Raw genomic sequence first — 21,715 nt, 5'->3', positions numbered from 1 at the left:
AGAGCACTTTAGACTGGAAGGGCACACCTGTCATCCTAGCTACTCAGGGAGGCTGACGCAGAAACACTGCTTAAGCCCAGGAGTTAGAGGCTGCCGTGAGCTATGACCACGCCACTGTACTCCAGCCTGGATGACAGAGCAAGACCCTATCTCTAAAACAAAACGAAACAAAACAAAACACTATGAGGTAGATACTATTACTATTCTATTTTTAGAGATGAGGAAACTGAGGCATAGAGAGGATAAGCAACTTGTCTAAGGTCACATAGCTAGTGTGTGGCATTTGAACCCAGTAGTCTCACTCAAGAGTCCATGCCCTTTACTACTAGGAGTGTATGAGAAAAACAATGCTTAGCAGCTGAGACAGGTTACAGGGTGTGAGGCATGGCGGCAGGATATAAACTCTGAGGCTTTTTATTTGTATTGGCTCCAAACTGAATAAAGCAGCTATTAGAATCACAACTTTATTTCTTAATTGGATTAAATGGAGTGGAATCCACTGTATTAAAGACTGTAAAAAATGTTGACCAGGTGTGGTGGCTCACACCTGTAATCCCAGCACTTTGGGAGGCCGAGGTGGGCAGATCATAAGGTCAGGAGTTTGAGATCAGCCTGGACAACAGGGTGAAACCCATCTCTACTAAAAATACAAAAATTAGCTGGGCGTGGTGGTACAAGCCGATAGTCCCACCTCCTCAGGAGGGTGAGGCAGGAGAATTGCTTGAACCCAGGAGGTGGAGGTTGCAGTGAACCGAGATCTCACAAATACACTCTAGCCTGGGTACAAGAGACAGACTATCTTAAAAAAAAAAAAAAAAAATTAATATCATTAACAGAAAAAACAAAAACCTAAAACTTTCAGAGCTGTTTCCAACTCTAAATCCTTCTCCCACTTAGTTGAAATACCATGCATGCCTCGATACTTGCTACATGGATCTACATCAAATACTAAGGATGAGAAAGAAGACCTTCAAAAAAGAAGCCAACCCACTACCAGTAAGTCAGTCATCTAGCCTGAGGGACAGTCCCTCCTACCCCTCCTACGGCTGCCAATTCCTACACGAGAAGTGACTCAGCAACTTCTTTGACAGAATCCTTAAATGATTTAACAAAGGAATTTAGGGCATAATGAATTTTACCTTCATCTGCTGCCTTTTCTGTTTCAGCACCGACCAACAACTTGAAGCCACAGCCTAAACATGTGCAGAGGAGAAAAGAAAGATTTAAATTTACAGCCATATAAACATTTCCATTTTGAGTAGAAATTCAAAGTTTATGGGTCTAAAAAGTTCAATACATTCATTACTAAAAAAAACTAGTCAGGGTCCTCACATTGTTTGAAAATATTAATGAAAAGGTATTTCATTTTTATAAATTTTTAAATCATGAGCAAAGCTGTGTGTTGTAAGGACAAGAAAAAAAGTAAAATAACATTTAAAAAATTAAACACAAAGCCACTAAAGGAAAAAGACTACACTCTGGAACAAAGGAGATTCAATTTTCACAGTTTTAAAGTTCTGTTTTTAAGGGAAAAAAAGTGAAAATATGTGTATATAGAATTCACATACACAAATAAATATTCTCTGTGTAATAATAAAGTAATTTTTTTTCTTCTTTTTTTGAGACAGGTTTCACTCTCATTGCCCAGGCTGAAGTGCAAAGGAGCAATCTCGGCTTACTGCAACCTCCGCCTCCAAGGCTCTAGTCAACCTCCCACCTCAGCCTCCTGAGTAACTGGGACTACAGGCATGCACCACTGTACCTGGCTAATTTTTGTATTTTATTGTAGAGACGAGGTGTCTCCATGTTGCCCAGGCTGATCTCGAACTCCTGAGCTCAAGCAATCCACTCACTTCAGCCTTTCAAAGTGCTGGGATTACAGGTGTGAGCCATTGCACCTGGCCTAAAGTAATTTTTTTCTCAAGAATAGTATTGTTGGATTATTTGTGAATAGCTAACAGTTTGATCCAAATAAAGAACTGAGAAATACAATCATGATGGGACAAAAGCACCCAGTGGATCCTGAAGATATCTGACTCTTGGAGGTGATTCTCGCAAGAAAAAAAAAAAGAAAGAAAAAGAAAAATCTGACCCTCCTCTGGCATGACTCAGCTTTGATCAAGGTCACTTTACCAGATCAGTTACAGAAATGGAGAACATGTACCTTTTATTATTTAAACATATATTATTTTGGAACTTACTGATAGTAAACTTAAAAGAATTTTAAATACATTCATTTCTCCTCAATTAAGTTCCAAAATAATTGTGAAACCACCAAATGGAATCTGTTTTTAAAGGTATCCAAATTGCATCATAAAACATGGTATCCACCCTATTTTGCTTCCAGGTGCATACTTAAAGCCCAACCAAAACCAGCGTCAAACAGATTAGAGAACAAAAAACAACAGAAACTAAAGCGAATTTCATCTGAAGATGTTATACTGTATATGCCTAAGCTGAATATCAAAGGATGAGTTCAGTTTCTGTACATTATTCCACAGACAGATGTATACGTCAATCTTATTAATCTTCCCAGTTTTGACTTTTCTGTTTTTTTTTGGAGATGGAGTTTCACTCTTGTCCAGGTTGGAGTATAGCTGCATGATTTTCACTCACTGAACCTCCGTCTCCTGGGTTCAAGCAATTATCACACCTCAGCCTCCTGAACAGCTGGGATTATAGGTGCCCCCCACCATGCCCAGCTAATTTTTATATCTGTAGAAGAGACAGTTTTCACCATTTGGCCAGGCTGGTCTCAAACTCCTGACCTCAAAATGATCCACCTGCCTTGGCCTCCCAAAGTGTTGGGATTACAGGCATGAGCCACTGTGCATAGCTGACCACTTTTTGATCAAACTTAAAAGGCTGAGAAAGGTAAACCACCACTTACTGTTTCTTTGAAGGATGAGTTTAGCCATCGATTATTTACTACATTCTGTATGGATGTGGGTGGGTTTTCCAAATCTTCAAAGGAATCCATTAATATAAAATCCAGAACAACATCATAAAAATTTAGATTTTTCACCTGCATTAAAAATTATGAGTTGAAACAAAAATTATTATTACATCAAGCTGAAAAAAATCTGAGCCAGGGCTTTATAGTTTTATAATATCAGGGTTTTTTTTTTTTTAATTTTAATCAGCTTATTCAAAAATAAAAAATAAAAGAAGAGATAAATATGAAAGCTCACCACCAGAAATTATGATTCACATTATCGCTGCTCCTTCCTAGATCTCAAGTGAAAATCTTTCCTCCTCTCTATTCTAGGAGTCCTTTGTTCATGCTTCTCTATAACATCCAGGATGCTGATTCTACCTTGTTATTTAGTTACTGGTATGTTTGCTGTCTTCCCCACCAGATCATAAACATCTTGCTCTTTCATTCATTTATACATACACACTCTGCATACTACATGTTGTACCAAGTGGTCAGACTTCTAGAGTAAGCAAATTAGATGCCTAGAGTATAGTGGGGAAAACAGCAACAAAATAATCCTGCAAATATCCAATTATGAACTATGAAAAGCACAATAAAGGAAAAAGTATATTGTGCTCTGTCATTTTGACAGAAATGTGGAGAATGAAACAGAGAGGGGAAAGAGTGAATGCAGGGAGGAAAGGAGTGAGCAGAGAATAAGGAAATAGAAAGACTACTGATGTAGCCCAGAGAAAAGACAACAGGTACTTAAGCCAAGAGGGGTTACAGGAAGAGAGGAAAGTTGAAGAAACTGAAAGATATTTAGGAGTTAAAACTGACAAACTTAGAGATGAATATGATAAAGGGGGTGAGGACCAGGGAGAGGTAAAAAATGAGTCTCAGGTTGCTGGCCTGCAGAACTAAATGGATACTGATTCCATCTCCTGAATAAGGGAACACTAGAAAAGGAAAGATTATGTCTTCATGTATTTGTACCCACTGTTTTCTCTGCCTAGAATGCCTTTCAGCTCCTTGTAAACTCTTTTTTTTTTCTTCTGAGACAGAGTCTTGCTCTGTAGCCCAGGTTGGAGTGCATTGGCATGATCTTGGCTCACTGTAGGCTCTGCCTCCCAGGTTCAAGTGATTCTCATGCCTCAGCCTCCTGAGTAGCTGAGATTACAGACATTTACCACCATACTTGACTAATTTTTGTATTTTTAGTAGAGACAGGGTTTCACCATGTTGGCCGGGCTGATCTTCAACTCCCAACCTCAAGTGACCTGCCCACCTCAGCTTCCCAAAGTGCTGGAATTACTGGTGTGAGCCACAGCACCTGGTGCTAAATTCTTTTTTTCTTTTTATTTTATTTTTTGAGACAGTTTCGCATTGTTACCCAGACTGGAGTGCAATGGCATGATCTTGGCTCACTGCAACCTCTGCCTTCTGGGTTCAAGCAATTCTCCTGCCTCAGCCTCCCGAGTAGCTGGGACTACAGGCACGCACCACCACACCCAGCTGATTTTTGTATTTTGAGTAGAGACGGGTTTCACCTCACTGACCAGGATGATCTTGATCTCTTGACCTCGTGATCCACCCGCCTCGGCCTCCCAAAGTGTTGGGACTATAGGCGTAAGCCACCGCGCCCGGCCTTTTTTTATTTGAGACAGAGTCTCACTCTGTCACCCAGGCTGGAGTGCAGTGATGCAATCTCAGCTCACTGCAACCTCCTCCTTTCCTGTTCAAATGATTCTTCTGCCTCCTTCTGAGCAGCTGGGATTATAAGCACATGCTACCATCTCTGGCAAATTTTTGTATTTTTAGTAGAAACGGGATTTCACCATGTTGGTCAGGCTGGTCTCAAACTCCTGACCTTGTGATTCGCCTACCTTGGCCTCCCAAAGTGCTGGGATTACAGGTGTGAGCCACTGCGCCAGGCTAATATCTATCCATCCATCCATCCATCCATCCATCCATCCATCCATCTTTTTTGTTTTTTGAGACAAAGAGTCTCATTCTGTCACCCAGACTGGAGTACAGTGGTATGATCTCGGCTCACTGCAACCTTCAAGTGATTCTCATGCCTTAGCCTCTCGAGTAGTTGGGATTACAGGTGTGAACCATTATACCTGACTAATATTTGTATTTTTAGTAGAGACAGGGTTTTGCCATGTTGGCCAGGTTGGTCTTGAACTCCTGACCTCAGGTGATCCACCCAACTTGGCCTCCAAAAGTGCTGGGATTACAGGCATTAACCACCACTCCCGGTCCTATATTTATTTCTATATCTACAGCTACATATATATATTATAAACTGTGAACTCGCACTGATAGCTCTAATTCCAGTCCCAGCTTTTTATACCTTCCTTCTCTGACAGGGAAAATCTGGCTCTGATTTTTCTCAGTATACTTATTTGTTCAGTCCTGTGTATACGGCCAATTCCCCAGCCCTACTGAGCTGCTGCTGTTGTACTGCCCAAAACTGTCCTTGCATAGGCCACCATTCCTGCCCTGCTAGGGCCCTGCCAATTGACTTTTGTAGAGAAGGAAGGGAGATGACAAGGGAAGGAGGGCAGGAGGGAAGGAAGCAAGGAGCCAGCAACAGCAAAAAAGGCTTTTAAGAAAACAATCTACAACTATTGCCCCAATGTGTAAGGAGTGTGGTTTATGACTGTCAAAAAAAGATGTCCCACAGCCACATAATTGGTTTTAGTTTAACAAGGACTAGGAAACAGTAGTCTCAACTCATATAAAATTGCATGGAAATAAGTAACAAAAATAAATATCACAAAAAAATTTGAGCTTACCCCTCTAGCAGCAAGTTCCATTTCAGTACTACCCCAATGATCGGTCTGCTCTAAAAAATAGATCATTTCATCAAAAACATCTTCAAACTTCTTGGGATTCTGCAGAAGAAACCACATTTTGACCCTTAACTTTATAACACTCTCCAAAGTAAGTTACTCTTCAAGTAAGTCTGATGGATCTTAATTCTACTAGGTAACTGGACTAAAATTCATTTTAAAGGTATGCCAAACTTATCTGGTTTACTACTTTACTGTTCCAACATTTTACAGAAGCCAAGATGAAGAATGTTAGTAAAATGTCATAAGCAAACTCTTTATTACTCAAATATGTATGCCTATTTTGGTTAGTTCTTAAAATGAAAACTTGGTTATAGCAGACATTATGTGAGGCTTTTGTTCCAGTTCTGCTTCTTTTGGAAAAAATTACTGAGTTATCCGTCATGAGAAGGCCAAGAAAGCAACATAAGACTTACATTGGGAATCACCCGTATTAATAGTTAGTGTCACCTCACCTATACTTAGCACTTTACGTTTACTTAACACTTTATTCTTTTTGTTTGTTTGTTTGTTTTTTGAGATGGAGTTTCGCTCTTGTTATCCAGGCTGGAGTGCAATGGCGCGATCTCGGTTCACTGCAACCTCCACCTCCTGGGTTCAAGCAATTCTCCTGCCTCAGCCTCCTGAGTAGCTGGGATTACAGGCATGCACCACCATGCCCAGCTAATTTTTTGTATTTTTAGTAGAGACAGGGTTTCACCATGTTGACCAGGATGGTCTCAATCTCTTGACCTCGTGATCCACCCGCCTCGGCCTCCCAAAGTGCTGCGATTACAGGCTTGAGCCACCATGCCCAACCAACACTTTATTCTTTAAGTTGCTTTCCCATTTATCATTTATTTAATCATCCTAAAACCCCTCTGAAATGAGGTAATATAAATATAATTCTATTATATAAATGAGAGAATTAAAGTTCAAAGAGATTGAGTCTGTAAATTAGGTGTGCAAATGGCTCAAGAAAGGCCTGTTTTGTTTTCTCATCACCTGGACAAACCCTGCATAAAGAAAGGTGGATCCTTACAGTCGGAATGAAGGTCTTGTCATTGCTTCTGCCTCATTCAACTCCATGAGGATGAGGCAGCTCAATTTGTACTCCAGATTTCTGAGACCTACGCTATTTCTTGTGACCCTCTTCCTGAACAGGACTGAGGGAATAAAAGAGGAGGCATTAGTAATAATAATAGTGATGGTTACAGCAGCAGAGCTAATGATAATTCTCACCATGACATTCACAGAATTTATGGAAAATTGGAAATATTTATGAGAAACAACTTGGTTGAAATGGTGTGGACTTCGGAGATAGTTCAACCCAAGTATAACTCAATGCCTTTTGGGTTATTTATTTTTAAAATGTGAACCTTTGCCAACTATCTACAAAAACTTTTTCTTCTGTCAAAAATTTAATGTCTTAATCTTCAGTTCAAATAGCAAAAACAACTTTTGTAAATGGTAAAAAACCTGCCAACAGAACAAGTTTACCTTTCGTGCTTTCACAATTAAAGCTGATAAAATTTTCCTTCCACTCTCAGCGAGGAATATCCTGTTGGCTGATTCTGAAAGAATTACCTGAAAAAATGTTCATCCCCAAAGAAAAAAGAGATCTATAATGAATGAGAATGGACATTCAACTTTCCAGCAGAAATAATTCTAATACAGTTAATGCATTGCATGTGGTGCTATTTCAACAGGCAGCTCACAGAGAAAGTCCTAATTTACTAAAATAAAAAGAACTCTCAAAACCTATACTTAAAAAAAGATTAAAGGGAGTTAAATTTGAATTTAATTCTGTTAACATAATATTATTACAAAGTCTCAAAATTTCCTATAGCCCCCAAACATAATAAAACAAATATAATTTTATTTTCTTTTTAGAAAATCAATTTTATAATTTATTCAAATTAAATCTCAAATACACCTTAATTAATAAGAGAGTTTTTATTTTAAGCAGCTATTTTTACATTCGTGAAGCATCAAAATTTCCTGTTTTGACAAAGTGTGGTGGGCCTGGGAAGCCGTGGGAGAGGATAACGAAATACAGAAACAAATGAAGGCAAGTGGTGGGGAGGAAAAATAAGTTTAGAAGACTTTATATTTGTCATTAGGAATAGGGATCATCAAGAGCACAGAGCTGTCCTGTTTACTTGCACTGGACTCTATAGCATGAGGGTGAGGATGAGTGGCTGGGTGAAGTCACTTAATGTTAAAAAAAAAATACCTGAAAAGCCTGTCGAATACAGTGAAGTTTGGCAAGAAAATCACTGTCTCCGAGGCACTCCAACATTTCAGTTCTATGTAATAAACAGGGGAGACAACTGTTAAACTGCATTCAAGATCAAGCCTACTATAAATTTGGATTCAAACAAGGTTTAACCTCAGGACCTTAATATAAAACATGTTTTTTAAATACTGACAGAACATGTAAAAAATAATTTTTTCTTTACTTGGACCTAAAAGCATATTTTCCCCTACTCTCATAAACATTTTTTATAAATACCACACAAACACATTAATATCCTTCATAAACATAAACAAAACTGAAATGGTACCTCAGTACTCTGGAGTAAATTTTTCCTTCTTCAACTAAATGCATGGCTTCCTCGTAAAACGGGCAGTGACACAGGGACTCCAAGCTGTAGGTATGCCGTACTTCTCTGTGTTCTGCAAGCTAACAGCAGAACACAGTGATTAGAACAGAATACAGGCTAGGTGCAGTGGCTCATGCCTGGTAATCTCAACACTGTGGGAGGATCATCTGAATCCAGGAGTTTGAAACCAGCCTGGGTAACACAGTGAGACCCAGTCTCTACAAAAACCTAAGAAAATTAGTCAGGTATAGAGGCATGCACCTGTGGTCCTAGCTACCCAGGAGGTTGAGGTGGGAGGATCACTTGAGCATAGGAAGTCAAAGTTGCAGGGAGCTGTGACTGTATCATTGCACCCCAGCCTAGTTGGCAGTCACACTCTGTCTCAAAAAAAGAAAAAAAAGGAACGATCCAAGATGGCCAATCGCTAACATCCCGGGATTGCAGCTCTCAGGGAAGGCGCGGAGAACTAGAGGACGCCACACTTTCAGACAAATTCTGGTCGCTCATGGAGCAGAAGATCCCCCAGTGGAGGAAACACACGGGTGGCCAGTGCGACTCTCGTGGCCGGCGCAGCGGTTCCACCGGCACCTCGGCGCCGCAGCTCTCTGAGCAGAGTAAACAGGTTCGGAGGACCCGCAGGGGTCCCCAGCAGGACACCAGAGCCCGGCGCAGCGGCTGCGACGGCGCTTTGGCGCAGGGGCTGCGACGGCGCTTTGGCGCAGCAGCGCTCGGCGCAGAGTAAACGGGACCGGTTCCCCTTCTGACCTAGGTTTGGAGCCCGGGGAAGGCAGAGTCGCCTACTATGGACACAAGAAGGAAGCCAGACAGGAGAATCCTGGGCAGAAAAGCACCATCAGTTTTAACGCCGCTGCTCTGGCCCTGGGAACTAACAACCTGGACATCCACTCAAGAGACCTAATCTGAAAGTTGGTAATTTCAATGACGACAGGAGGATAAATTTACAATGACGGGAAGAAACCAGCGTAAAAAAGCTGAGAATACTCAAAGTCAGAACGCCTCTCCCTCTAAAGATGATCACAGTTCCACATCAACAATGGAACAAGGCTTGATGGAGAACGAGCGCATCCTGATGACAGAATCACTCTTCAAGGAATGGATAATAACAAACTTCGGTGAGTTAAAAGAACATGTTGTAGCCCAACGTAAAGAAACTAGGAACTTTGAAAAAAGGTTTGATAAAATCCTATTGAGAATACACAACTTAGAGAGGAGTATGAGTGAATTAATGGAACTGAAGAATACAATACAGGAACTCCGAGAAGTATGCACAGGTTTAAACACTCGAATTGTTCAAGCAGAAGAAGGGATATCAGAGGTCAAAGTCCAACTTAATGAAATAAAACGTGAAGAAAAGATTAGAGAAAAAAGGATAAAAAGGAATGAGCAAAGTCTCCAAGAAATGTGGGACTATGTGAAAAGACCAAATTTACGTTTGATAGGTGTACCTGAATGCGACGGAGAGAATGAATCCAAGCTGGAAAATACCCTTCAGGATATTATTCAGGAAAATTTTCCTAAACTAGCAAAGCAGGTCAACATTCAACCCCAGGTAATACAGAGAACACCACAAAGATATTCCTCAAGAAGACCAACCCCAAGGCACATAATCGTTAGATTCACCAGGGTTGAAACGAAGGAGAAAATACTAAGGGCAGCCAGAGAGAGAGGTCAGTTTACCCACAAAGGCAAGCCTATCAGACTTACAGCAGATCTCTCAGCAGAAACTCTACAAGCCAGAAGAGAGTGGGGGCCAATATTCAACATCCTCAAAGAACAGAACCTTCAGCCCAGAATTTCATATCCAGCCAAACTAAGCTTCACAACTGAAGGAAAAATAAAATCTTTTATGAACAAGCAAGAACTCAGAGATTTTATTACCACCAGGCCTGCTTTACAAGAGCTTCTGAAAGAAGCATTACACACAGAAAGAAACAACCAGTATTAGCCTTTCTAAAAATACACCAAAAAGTAAAGAGCACCAACATAAAGAATTTACACCAACGAATGGATAAAACAGCCAGTCAACATCACATGGCAGTAACCCTAAATTTAAATTGACTAAATCCCCCAATCAAAAGACACAGCCAAAACCCAATGGCATGTTACATCCAGACCTGTTTCACATGCAAGGATACACAAAGACTCAAAGGGATGGAGAAAGATTTACCAACCAAATGGAGAGCAAAAATAAATAATAAATAAATAAAAAGCAGGAGTTGCAATTCTCATATCGGATAAAATAGATTTTAAAGCAACAAAGATATAGTGGTAAAAGGATCAATGCAACAACAAGAGCTAACGATCCTAACACCCAGATACGAGACTTAGATTCAATGAGACAGAAAATTAATAAGGATATCAAGGACTCGAACTCAGATCCGGAACAAGTAAACTTAATAAATATTTATAGAGCTCTCCACTTCAAATACACAAAATATACATTCTTGTCAATACCACATCACACCTACCCATAAGCTTAAATGAAACATTGATTGGCCGTCATTAATACCCAATTTTTTTCAAAATAAAGCAATATTTCCATTTACTCTCCCTCTTTCTCTTCCTCTTTCTTCCTCTCCTTTACTTACTATTATTATTTTTTTTTCTTTCCTTCTCTCAAAAAAAAAAGAAATCAACTTGTAAACCTCTAGATCCAGGTCGGCAATGTCTCTCTCATTGCTTGATTTCCTTCCTTCCCCTTCCCTCCCTCCCTCCCTCCCTCCCCGCTTCCTCCCTCCCTCCCTCCCTCCCTCCCTCCCTCCCTTCCTTCCTTCCTTCCTTCATCCCTTCCTTCCTCCCTACCGTCCTTCTTCCCTCCCTTCCTGCCTTCCTCCCCCCCCCAAAAAAAAAAACCAAAAAGCAGAATACACTGATAGCAGAAAACCTATACAAGAAAGAAAATAGGATTTTGCTAACATCAAAATACACTAAATTTGATTAAACCATAAAAACCATTCAATAGGATTTTACAGCTAATAAAATCTGAATTCATTTTGTTTCAAAATTCAGTTGTAAAAAGAGTGGAACTTTCTTTTTTCCTTTTCCTTGATGAGATTGGGCACATTCAGGGAGGTAAAAGAGTAAAACTTTTAACAAGCTTAGTTCATTCTGAATCCAATTACTTAAATCCATAGAACGTACAGAAAAGAAATGCTATAACTTTATTTATTTATTTATTTTTGAGACAGGGTCTCATTCTGTTGCCCAGGCTAGAGCACAGTGGTGTGATCATGACTCACTGCAGCCTCCACCTCCCAGGTTCAAGCAATTCTCCTGCCTCGGCCTCCCTAGTACCTGGGATTATAGGCACGTGCCACCACACTCAGCTAATTTTTATATTTTTAGTAGAGATGGAGTTTTGCCATGTTGGTCAGGCTGGTCTTGAATTGGCCTCAAGCGATTCACCTGCCTCAGCCTCCCAAAGTGCTAGGATTGCAGGTGTGAGCCACCGTGTCCAGCCAGCAATATTATATCTTATAGTTTACCAATAAGAACAACCAAAGAAGCATGTTTTAAAAAGAGGAGGAGAATTTTATCATCCAAAGAATACTTAAAAGTATTATAACCTATGATTATAATGAAGCAAAACTTAGTACAAAAACAACAAAACAAGCTCAATGTTGCTATTTTAAGAAATATTTCCTTGTATGTGGCTTTGATTAACTTTTGTATAACAAAGATAGTCATGCTTTTGGTTAGCATAACAACTCTACAAATGAAATTCCAATCTTCTGACAGTTCATTAAAAAACAATTGCAAACAGTATAGAGTAGCCAGCAAAGCAAAAAGACAAAACAAAACCCAGAAAACTTCTAGAGTGTTTTGTTTGGAAGATACAGAATCTCATTCTGTCACCCAGGCTGTAGTGCAGTGGCACTATCATAGCTCTGTAGCCTCAAACTCCTGGGCTAAAGTGCTCCTCCTGCCTCGGCCTCCCGAGTAGCTGGGACTACAGGTATGCGACACCACATCCCACTAATTTAAAAAAATGCGTAAGGGCAAGGTTCGGGTCCGGTAGCTCATGCTCATAATCCTAGCACTCTGGGAGGCTGAGGTGGGCAGATTACCTGAGGTTATGAGTTCAAGACAGCCTGGGCAACAATTGTTAAACTACATTCAAGCTACTCTGTCTTTAAATAAATAAATAACAAAGCAAAAACAAAACAAAGGACATATGCAACAAAGAGTACAATGAATGTAACAGTACCTCACATTTCAGTACTAAAAACTGAAATTATAGCAAGTACTCTCTCAGACCAGTGGAATAAAACTGGAAATTAACTCCCAAAGGGACCTTCAAAACCAGGCAGATACACAGAAATTAAATAACCTGCTCCTGAATGAGCATTGGGTCAAAAACAAAATCAAGATGGAAATTTAAAAATTCTTCAAATTGAATGACAAAAATGACACAACCTATCAAAACATCTGGGACACAGCAAAGGTGCTGCTAAGAGGAAAGTTCATAGCCCTAAACGCCTACATCAAAAAGTCTGAAACAGCACAAACAATCTAAGGTCATACCTCAAGGAACTAGAGAAACAAGAGCAAACCCAAACCCAGAAGAAGAAAGAAAATAACCAAGATCAGAGTAGAACTAAATGAAATTGAAACAAACAAACAAAAAAATACAAAAGATAAATGAAACAAAAAGCTGGCTCTTTGAAAAGACAAATAAAACTGATAGACCTTTAGCAAGATTAACCAAGAAAAGAGGAGAGAAAAATCCCAATAACCTCACTAAGGAAAGAAAGAGGAGCTACTAAAACTGACAGCATTGAAATACAAAAGAGCAAGGTTACCATGAACACCTTTACCCACGTGAACTAGAAAACCTAGAAGAGATGCATACATTCCTGGAAATATACATTCTTCTTAGCTTAAATCAGGAAGAATTAGATACCCTGATCAGACCAATAACAAACAGCAAGACTGAAAGGGTAATTTAAAAATTACCAACAAGGCTGGGCCCAGTGGCTCAGGCCTGTAATCCCAACACTTTGGGAGGCCGAGGCAGGCAAATCATGAGGTCAGGAGTTCGATACCAGCCTGGCCAACATGGTGAAACTCTGTCTCTACTAAAAACACAAAAAATTAGCTGGGCGTAGTGGTAGGTGCCTGTAATTCCAGCTACTCAGGAGGCTGAGGCAGGAGAATCACTTGAACCTGGGAGGCAGAGGTTGCAGGAAGCCTAGATTGTACCACTGCACTCCAGCCTGGCCACCAGAGTGAGACTGTCTCCAAAAAAAAAAAAAATTACCAACAAAAAAAGGTCCAGGACCCAATGGATTCACAGGAGGATTCTACCAGACATTCAAAGAAGAATTGGTACCAATCCTTTCGACACTATTCCACAAGCCAGAGAAAGAAGGAACTCTCTCTAATTCAGTCTATGAAGCCAGCATCACCCTAATACTAAAACCAGGAAAGGACGCAACCAAAAACAAAACTACGGACTGGTATCCTTGATGAACATAGATCTAAAATCCTTAACAAAATACTAGCTAACTGAATCCAACAACATATCAAAAAGATAAAACTAGGACATAGACCAATGGAACAGAATAGAAAATACATAAATAAACCCAAATAGTTAAAGCCAACTGATCTTTGACAAAGCAAACAAAAACATAAAATGGGGAAAGGACACCCTTTTCAACAAATGGTGCTAGGATAATTAGCTAGCCACATGTAGGAGAATGAAACTGGATCCTCATCTCTCACTTTATACAAAACTCAAGATGGATTGAAGACTTAAACCTAAGACCTGAAAGTATAAAAATTCTAGAAGATAACATTGGAAAAACCCTTCTAGACATTGGCTTAGGCAAGGATTTCATGACCAAGAACCCAAAAGCAAATGCAATAAAAACAAAGAAACAGCTGGAACCTAATTAAACTAAAGAGCTTTGGCACAGCAAAAAGAATAGTCAGCACAGTAAACAGACAACCCTCAGAGCGGGAGAAAATCTTCACTATCTACACATCTGACAAAGGACTAATATCCACAATCTACAATGAACTCAAACAAATCAGTAAGAAAAAAACAAACAATCCCATCAAAAAGTGGGCTAAGGATATGAACTGACAATTCTCAAAAGAAGATATACAAATGGCCAACAAACATGTGAAAAAATGCTCAACATACTAATGATGAGAAAAATGCAAATCAAAACCACAACGCAATACCACCTTACTCCTGCAAGAATAGCCATAATCAAAAAATCAAAAAACAGTAGATACTGGCATGGATACAGTGATCAGGGAACACTTCCACACTGCTGATGGGACTATAACTAGTACAGCCACTATGGAAAACAGTGTGGAGATTCCTTTAAGAACTAAAAGTAGAACTATTATTTGATCCAATGATCCCACTACAGAGTATCTACCCAGAGGAAAAGAAGAGTCATTACTCAAAAAAGAGGCCTGCACATGCATGTTTATAGCAACACGATTCACAACTGCAAAATCATAGAATCAACCCAAATGCTCATCAATCGACAAGTGGATAAAGAAACTGTGGAATGTATATACAAAGGAACACTATGCAGCTTTAAAAAGGAATTAACAGCATATGCAGTGACCTGGATGAGATTGGACACTATTATTCTAAGTGAAGTAACTCAAGAATGGAAAACCACCCACCGGGTGTGGTGGCTCATGCCTGTAATCCCAGCACTTTGGGAGGCCGAGGCAGGTGGATCACGAGGTCAAGAGATCGAGACCATCCTGGTCAACATGGTGAAACCCTGTCTCTACTAAAAATACAAAAAATTAGCTGGGCATGGTGGCACATGCCTGTAATCCCAGCTACTCAGGAGGCTGAGGCAGGAGAATTGCCTGAATCCAGGAGGCGGAGGTTGCGGTGAGCCGAGATCACGCCATTGCACCCCAGCCTGGGTAACAAGAGCGAAACTCTGTCTCAAAAAAAAAAAAAAAAGAATGGAAAACCAAACATTTGCATGTTCTCAGATATGTGGGAGCAAAGCTATGAGGATGCAAAGCCATAAGAATGATACAACAGACTTCAGGGACTTGTGGGGAAGAGTAGGGGTAGGGGGTGAGGGATAAAAAGACTACAAATATGGTGCAGTGTATACTGCTCAGGTGATGGGTACACCATCATCTAACAAATCACCACTAAAGAACTTACTCATGTAACCAAATACCACCTGTATCCCAATGACTTATGAAAAAATAAAATAAGAAATAATCCTTGTCATCTAGAACTCTTTTGGTGCCTCCATATTCTGGGAAAATAACTTTATCTCCAACTTTCATGCTAACTGGTTGAATCTCTCCACTCTTTCCTTTAGAGCCTGATCCAACAGCAACAGCTATTACTGTTGCTTGCAATACTTCTACTTTAGATTTTTCTGGAAGCACAATACCTCCTTTTTTTCTGTTTTTTGTTTTTTTGGTTTTTTTTTTTTTGAGTCAGGACACCTAGGCAGTAGTGCACAATCATGGCACAATCATGGCTCACTGCAGCCTTGACTTTCCAGGCTCAAATGATCCTCTCGCCCCTTTTTAAATTTTTCATAGAGATAAGCTTTCATTATGTCGTCCAGGCTGGTACTCAACTCCTGGAGACAAGCGATCCTCCTGCCTCGATCTCCCGAAGTGCTGGGATTACAGGCATGAGCCACGTGCCCAGCCATCACGCCTCCTTTGGTTGTAGTCTCTACAGCACACCTTTCAACCAATACTTGGTCAGAGTGGAAGAAACTTCCAAATCCTTGTGCTGCCATGAGTCCTGCCACTACAGCTTGTACTCTGCTCTCACAGCCCCAAAAGTTTTTTTTTTTAAAGGTAGAGAGCAAATTAAAAATCCACAAAGCTTACTGCTATTATGGAGATTCAGCCATTTTACTTGATTCAATGTTCTCTGAATCTCTGCACATTTTTCATCCATTTTCAGAATTCTGAAAATTTTGATTTTGACATTTTTTGCTTTGTGGAGGAAACTTTTGAATCTCTACTCTATAATTCTAGAAGTAACTCTCAAGGCTTTGGTCTTGGTATTTCACATGCAGCCAGTGCTGTGTGAATGCTTTAACTTCATTTTCTTATCTAATCCTTATAAAAACTCATAAAGTAAGTACTATTACCCACATTTTGCTTGGTGCAATGGCTCATGTCTGTAATCCCAGCACGTTGGGAGGCCGGGGCAGGCAGATCACTTGAGGTTGGAAGTTTGAGACCAGCCTGGCCAACCTGGTGAAGCCCTGGCTCTACTAAAAATAGAAAAATTAGCCAGGTGTGTTGGCGCATGCCTGGAATCCCAGCTACTTGGGAGGCTGGGGCAGGAGAATCACTTGAACCCAGGACATGGAGGTTGCAGTGAGCCAAGATTGCACCACTGCACTCTGGCCTGGGAGACAGAATGAGATTCCGTCTCAAATAAACAAACAAACAAACCACATTTTACAGATGAAAAAACAGATTAAATTAGCAGGAACTTGCCCCAAATCCCACCACTAAATGACAAAATTTAAACACAGGCACATTATTCCAGAACTTAAGCACCAAATTATACCCTCCCTACCAGCCTTATCCAAATTATACCCTCCCTACCAGCCTTATCCAAATTATACCCTCCCTACCAGCCTTATCCAAAGATCCAAGAGATAAGAAGTTTCAGCATCAGCCATATTTACAATATATAAATATGTCCATTAAGCCAGATGCAAAAAAAAGGTATGAAGAGATGACAGTATCTCACAGTATATTCTCTGCTTTAAGTAACATTTCCTCTCATATTTTAAGACATATATGCTATGCTAAAAGACAAAGTCTTCTTGATGCTAAGAAAAACTAAACAGCTTTCTAAAAATAACTCAGAAAATTCTTTAGATATTCAACAGTTTTAAAGTTTCATACCACTGTCAAAACAAATAGGACCCACATACATCTACTAATAGAGAAAACTCCTAAGAAGTAAATTGGCACCTGTAATCCCAGCGCTTTGGGAGGCTGATGTCGGCAGATCACTTGAGGTCAGGAGTTTGAGACCAGCCTGGGCAACATGGCGAAACCTTGTCTCTACTAAAAATATAAAAGTTAGCTTGTGTGGTAGAATACACCTGTAATCCCAGCTACTTGGGAGACTGAGGCAGAAGAATTGCTTGAACCTGAGAGGTGGAGGGTGCAGTGAGCCAAGATCGCACCACAACACTCCAACCTGGGTGACAGAGTGAGAATTCATCTCAAAAAAAAAGTAAACTGGGCTCCAATTAAACCCTCTACATGAAATAATTTCTACTAATAGGAAGACAATCTAACAATGGGAGATTCCAGAGCTGAGTCTTGACTTATTGATCTACCTTGCTTATTTGTTGGTTTGGCTGAAGGAATCCTCCTAAAATAGGATTGCAGCTGTGAAAATATATCATTTTGAAGATTTGATACTAACAATATTGACTCTTAAGAGACAATGCCAGCTCAGCAACAGTTATTTAAATCATTAATCTTAAACATTTTTAAGCAAAAGAAACTCATTAAAACACTGGTTGAAATTCTCATTTCAGAATATACCAAATAGGAAGAATTTTCAACAAAATTCCCAAAAATCTTTTTTAAAAAATTAACATTTACATAGAGCTAAGAAGTTACTTCACAATCAATGGTCAATAATGCAGCTTAATTCCAGCTATGGACCATGCAATTTACTATTAAAAGGGGATCCTTTTTTTTACTAGCTGAAATCAATTTCCTATATATTTTAAAATTATTCTTCTCCCAAAAGGCTTCATTTTAAAAACTCATTTTAATATTTTCAAAAAGGAAATACTATATTACACCAAATCATCATCCTATTAGTTATCTCCCACATTTCTTTTTTACTCTTTTTTTAATTGAAATGGAGTCTTACTCTTTCGCCAGGCTGGAGTACAATGGCACGATCTCAGCTCACTGCAACCTCCTGATTCAAGCGATTCTCCTGCCTCAGCCTCCCAAGTAGCTGGGCTTACAGGCATGTGCCACCACACCCAGCTAATTTTTGTATTTTTAGTAGAGATGGGGTTTCACCATGTTGCCCAGGATAGACTCAATCTCCAGACTGCACCCGGCCATCTCCCACATTTCACAAGTACCATAAACATGACCATGACCAGGCGCGGTGGCTCACGCCTGTAATCCCAGCACTTTGGGAGGCCAAGGCGGGTGGATCACGAGGTCAAGAGATCGAGACCATCCTGGTCAACATGGTGAAACCCTGTCTCTACTAAAAATACAAAAAATTAGCTGGGCACGGTGGCGCATGCCTGTAATCCCAGCTATTCAGGAGGCTGAGGCAGGAGAATTGCTTGAACCCAGGAGGCAGAGATTGCGGTGAGCCGAGATCGCACCATTGCACTCCAGCCTGGGTAACAAGAGCAAAACTCATCTCAAAAAAAAAAAAAAAAAAAAAAAAAAATGACCATGACCATAAAAGAAATCAAACAAGGCCAGGTGCGGTGGCTCACACCTGTAATCCCAGCACTTTGGGAGGCTGAGGTGGGTGGATCAGGAGTTCGAGACCAGCCTGGCCAATATGGCAAAACCCCATCTCTACGAAAGATATGGAAATTAGCTGGGTGTGGTGGTGGGTGCCTGTAATCCCAGCTACTCAGGAGGCTGAGGCAGGAGAATCACTTGAACCTGGGACACTCCAACCTGGGTGACAAGAGCGAAACTCTGTCTCAAAAAAAAAAAGAAAGAAAGAAATCAAACAAGTCAACAACAGCAACAATAAAAATAGATAATTCCCACATATGAATCAACCAGTGAAAACAGTGTTTGGGGATTAGCTAAAGATTTCAAACATCCTAATCACTTCTCTTGGGCCCCACGAGGTACAAGATGGACTGAACCTTATCTTCCTTGGCATGTAAAGACTTTGTTAAATGTGAAGTACTATTTTTTAAAAGTCTTAATCCAGACCAGGTCCTCTGAATGACAATAAATGAAATATATGAAGTCTCAAGATTATTGCAAGTAGGGACATGAAACAGGCTAAGTTCTATTTTAAAGCGGACCATTTCATATATGTTTACATTTTCCTTTCAAATCAATCACCTAAAATTATAAATAAGACTTACAGTTAAAGCAGGCTGTTGCCCATCTATATCCCCTAACAGAAAATAGGAATTTAGAACAGCCACCCTCTAAATTGGTCTTCAATGATTCTTTCACCCTGGCTACTCACACCCCATCCCACACTGAATAAGGCTAACCTGAGATTTCTGAGGATAGGTCAAAACAGTCATGACTTCCACCCTGCCCTCTCTTGGTTACTCCCTCTTCGGGAAGCCAGGTGTCATGTTGTAAAGATACTCAAATAGTCCTATAGGAAAGTCAATGTGGTGAGAAACTTAGGTCTTCTGTCAATGGATAATACCAACTTTCTATTCGTCGGAGTGAGTTATCTTGGGAATAGCTCTTTCAGTCCCAATCAAGACTTCATACCTTTTTTTAAATTTTTTTTTTTGCAACAAAGTCTCACTCTATTGCCCAGTCTGGAGTACAGTGGCATGATTTTGGCTCACCGCAACCTCCATCTCCCAGGTTCAAGCGATTCTTCTGCCTCAGGTTCCTGACTAGCTGGGATTACAGGCACACACCATGCTGGCTGATTTTTGTATTTTTAATAGGGATGGGGTTTCACTATTTTTGGCCAGGCTAGTCTCAAACTCCTGACCTCAGGTGATCTGCCCACCTTGGCCTCCCAAAGTGCTAAGATTACAGGCGTGAGCCACCATGCCCAGACATGCCTTCATACTTTCATAGAGGAAAAATTTTAAATGATAAGATATAGCCCTCCCTCCCTTTTTAGGTTATAATTATCCTAAATATTTATCTTTATTGCTTTGTATATTATTATTGGTGTATTTTTTGGATTGCTATAAATAAGACCTGTCAAATCAGAGAGGTGGATATAGCAAAAGATTTTTAAGGTTCCATTTAGAGTACAAGTAGAGATATCTAAATTATAAAAAATAAAATTTTCAGCTAGACACAGTGGCTCACGCCTGTAATCCCAGGACTTTGGGAGGCTGATGTGGGAGGACTGCTTGAGCTCAGGAGTTTGAGACCAGCCTGGGCAACATAGCAAGACTCCACCACTATTTAAAAAAATACTTTTTAAAATAAAATTTTCTTTTTATAGAGAAGCTTCTGATTTCTCTGTTAAACACATGTACACATTGCAGAGGGGTAATTCTTTAAAAAATGGAATCTATAGCTAAAAACTGCTCTCTGTAATATTAGTTTCTACCTATTAAATGATAATATCTTTATAAGATGGAAAGATTAGGAGTAAAATGTGAAGGTATTCTAACATTAAAAAGACTTTTCAGAACTTGAAAGAAAACGTTATGCTAAGTGAAGAAAAGCCAAATACAACATATGACATGGTATGATTCCACTTAGAAGAAATGTCCAGAATAAGGGAAATTCATGGTCAGAAGGTACGTTATTGGGTGCCAACAGCTGAGGGGTAAAGGGAGCTGGAGAGTGACTGCTAATAGGTAAGGGTTTGTTTTTAGAGTAATAAAAATGTTCTGAAATTAGAAAGTAGTGTTGGCTGTGTAACTATATATAAACATACTAAAAAACCACTGAACTCTATACTTTAAAAGGGCGAATTTTATGGCATGTGAATTACATGTCAAGAAACCTAAAATTAAAAAAAAAAAACATTTTTCATCTGTGGTTCCAAACCAATGTTTGGCAAAGCTTATATAGGAAAATCTTGTTAATCACTTTCACAAATAATTGATCTAGCTTACAGAAAAACCTATTCCAGAACTTCTTTTGATCTAACTAGGCAAGAAATCTTTCTTGTAATACTGAAAAGGGTTTCGAATGATCAAAAACTGTTTAACTTCCCCAAAAGTTCTGATTTTATTAACTCAGTAACTTTCTTCATTAAAACAGTTTTCCAGCCAGGCGCGGTGGCTCATGCCTGTAATCCCAGCACTTTGGGAGGCCGAGGCGGGTGGATCACGAGGTCACGAGATCAAGACCATCCTGGTCAACATGGTGAAACCTCGTCTCTACTAAAAATACAAAAAATTAGCTGGGCATAGTGGCGCATGCCTGTAATCCCAGCTACTCGGGAGGCTGAGGCAGGAGAATTGCCTGAACCCAGCAGGCGGAGGTTGCGGTGAGCCGAGATCGCGCCATCGCACTCCAGCCTGGGTAACAAGAGCGAAACTCCGTCTCAAAAACAACAACAACAACAACAACAACAACAGTTTTCCAGCCGGGAGCGGTGGCTCACACCTGTAATCCCAGCACTTTGGGAAGCCAAGGCGGGCAGATCATGAGGTCAGGAGATCGAG

The 21,715-nt window shown here is 40.0% G+C and overlaps 1 protein-coding gene across 16 annotated transcripts in view; it reads right to left on the bottom strand.

The window, feature by feature from the left end:
• The window catches only part of MIGA1 (mitoguardin 1), a 98,541-nt gene that overhangs the window by 10,030 nt on the left and 66,796 nt on the right, over positions 1-21,715 (bottom strand). For 10 of the 16 annotated variants that reach the window (XM_054236437.2, XM_078332286.1, XM_054236441.2 and 7 more), the window contains 6 exons: positions 8,325-8,443; positions 7,994-8,066; positions 7,258-7,344; positions 5,722-5,820; positions 2,891-3,025; positions 1,140-1,193 (listed from right to left, as the gene is read on the bottom strand). In XM_054236437.2, coding sequence (XP_054092412.1) covers positions 1,140-1,193; positions 2,891-3,025; positions 5,722-5,820; positions 7,258-7,344; positions 7,994-8,066; positions 8,325-8,443 — 567 coding nt within the window. The remainder of the gene's footprint in view (positions 1-1,139; positions 1,194-2,890; positions 3,026-5,721; positions 5,821-7,257; positions 7,345-7,993; positions 8,067-8,324; positions 8,444-21,715) is intronic. The other 6 variants (XM_054236440.2, XM_078332284.1, XM_078332287.1 and 3 more) reach the window with 1 other exon arrangement.

The sequence above is a fragment of the Callithrix jacchus genome, chromosome 7 (assembly GCF_049354715.1).
Source record: "Callithrix jacchus isolate 240 chromosome 7, calJac240_pri, whole genome shotgun sequence".
In the NCBI taxonomy this organism is placed as follows: domain Eukaryota; kingdom Metazoa; phylum Chordata; class Mammalia; order Primates; family Cebidae; genus Callithrix; species Callithrix jacchus.
This window is presented reverse-complemented; position numbering and strand designations above follow the sequence as displayed.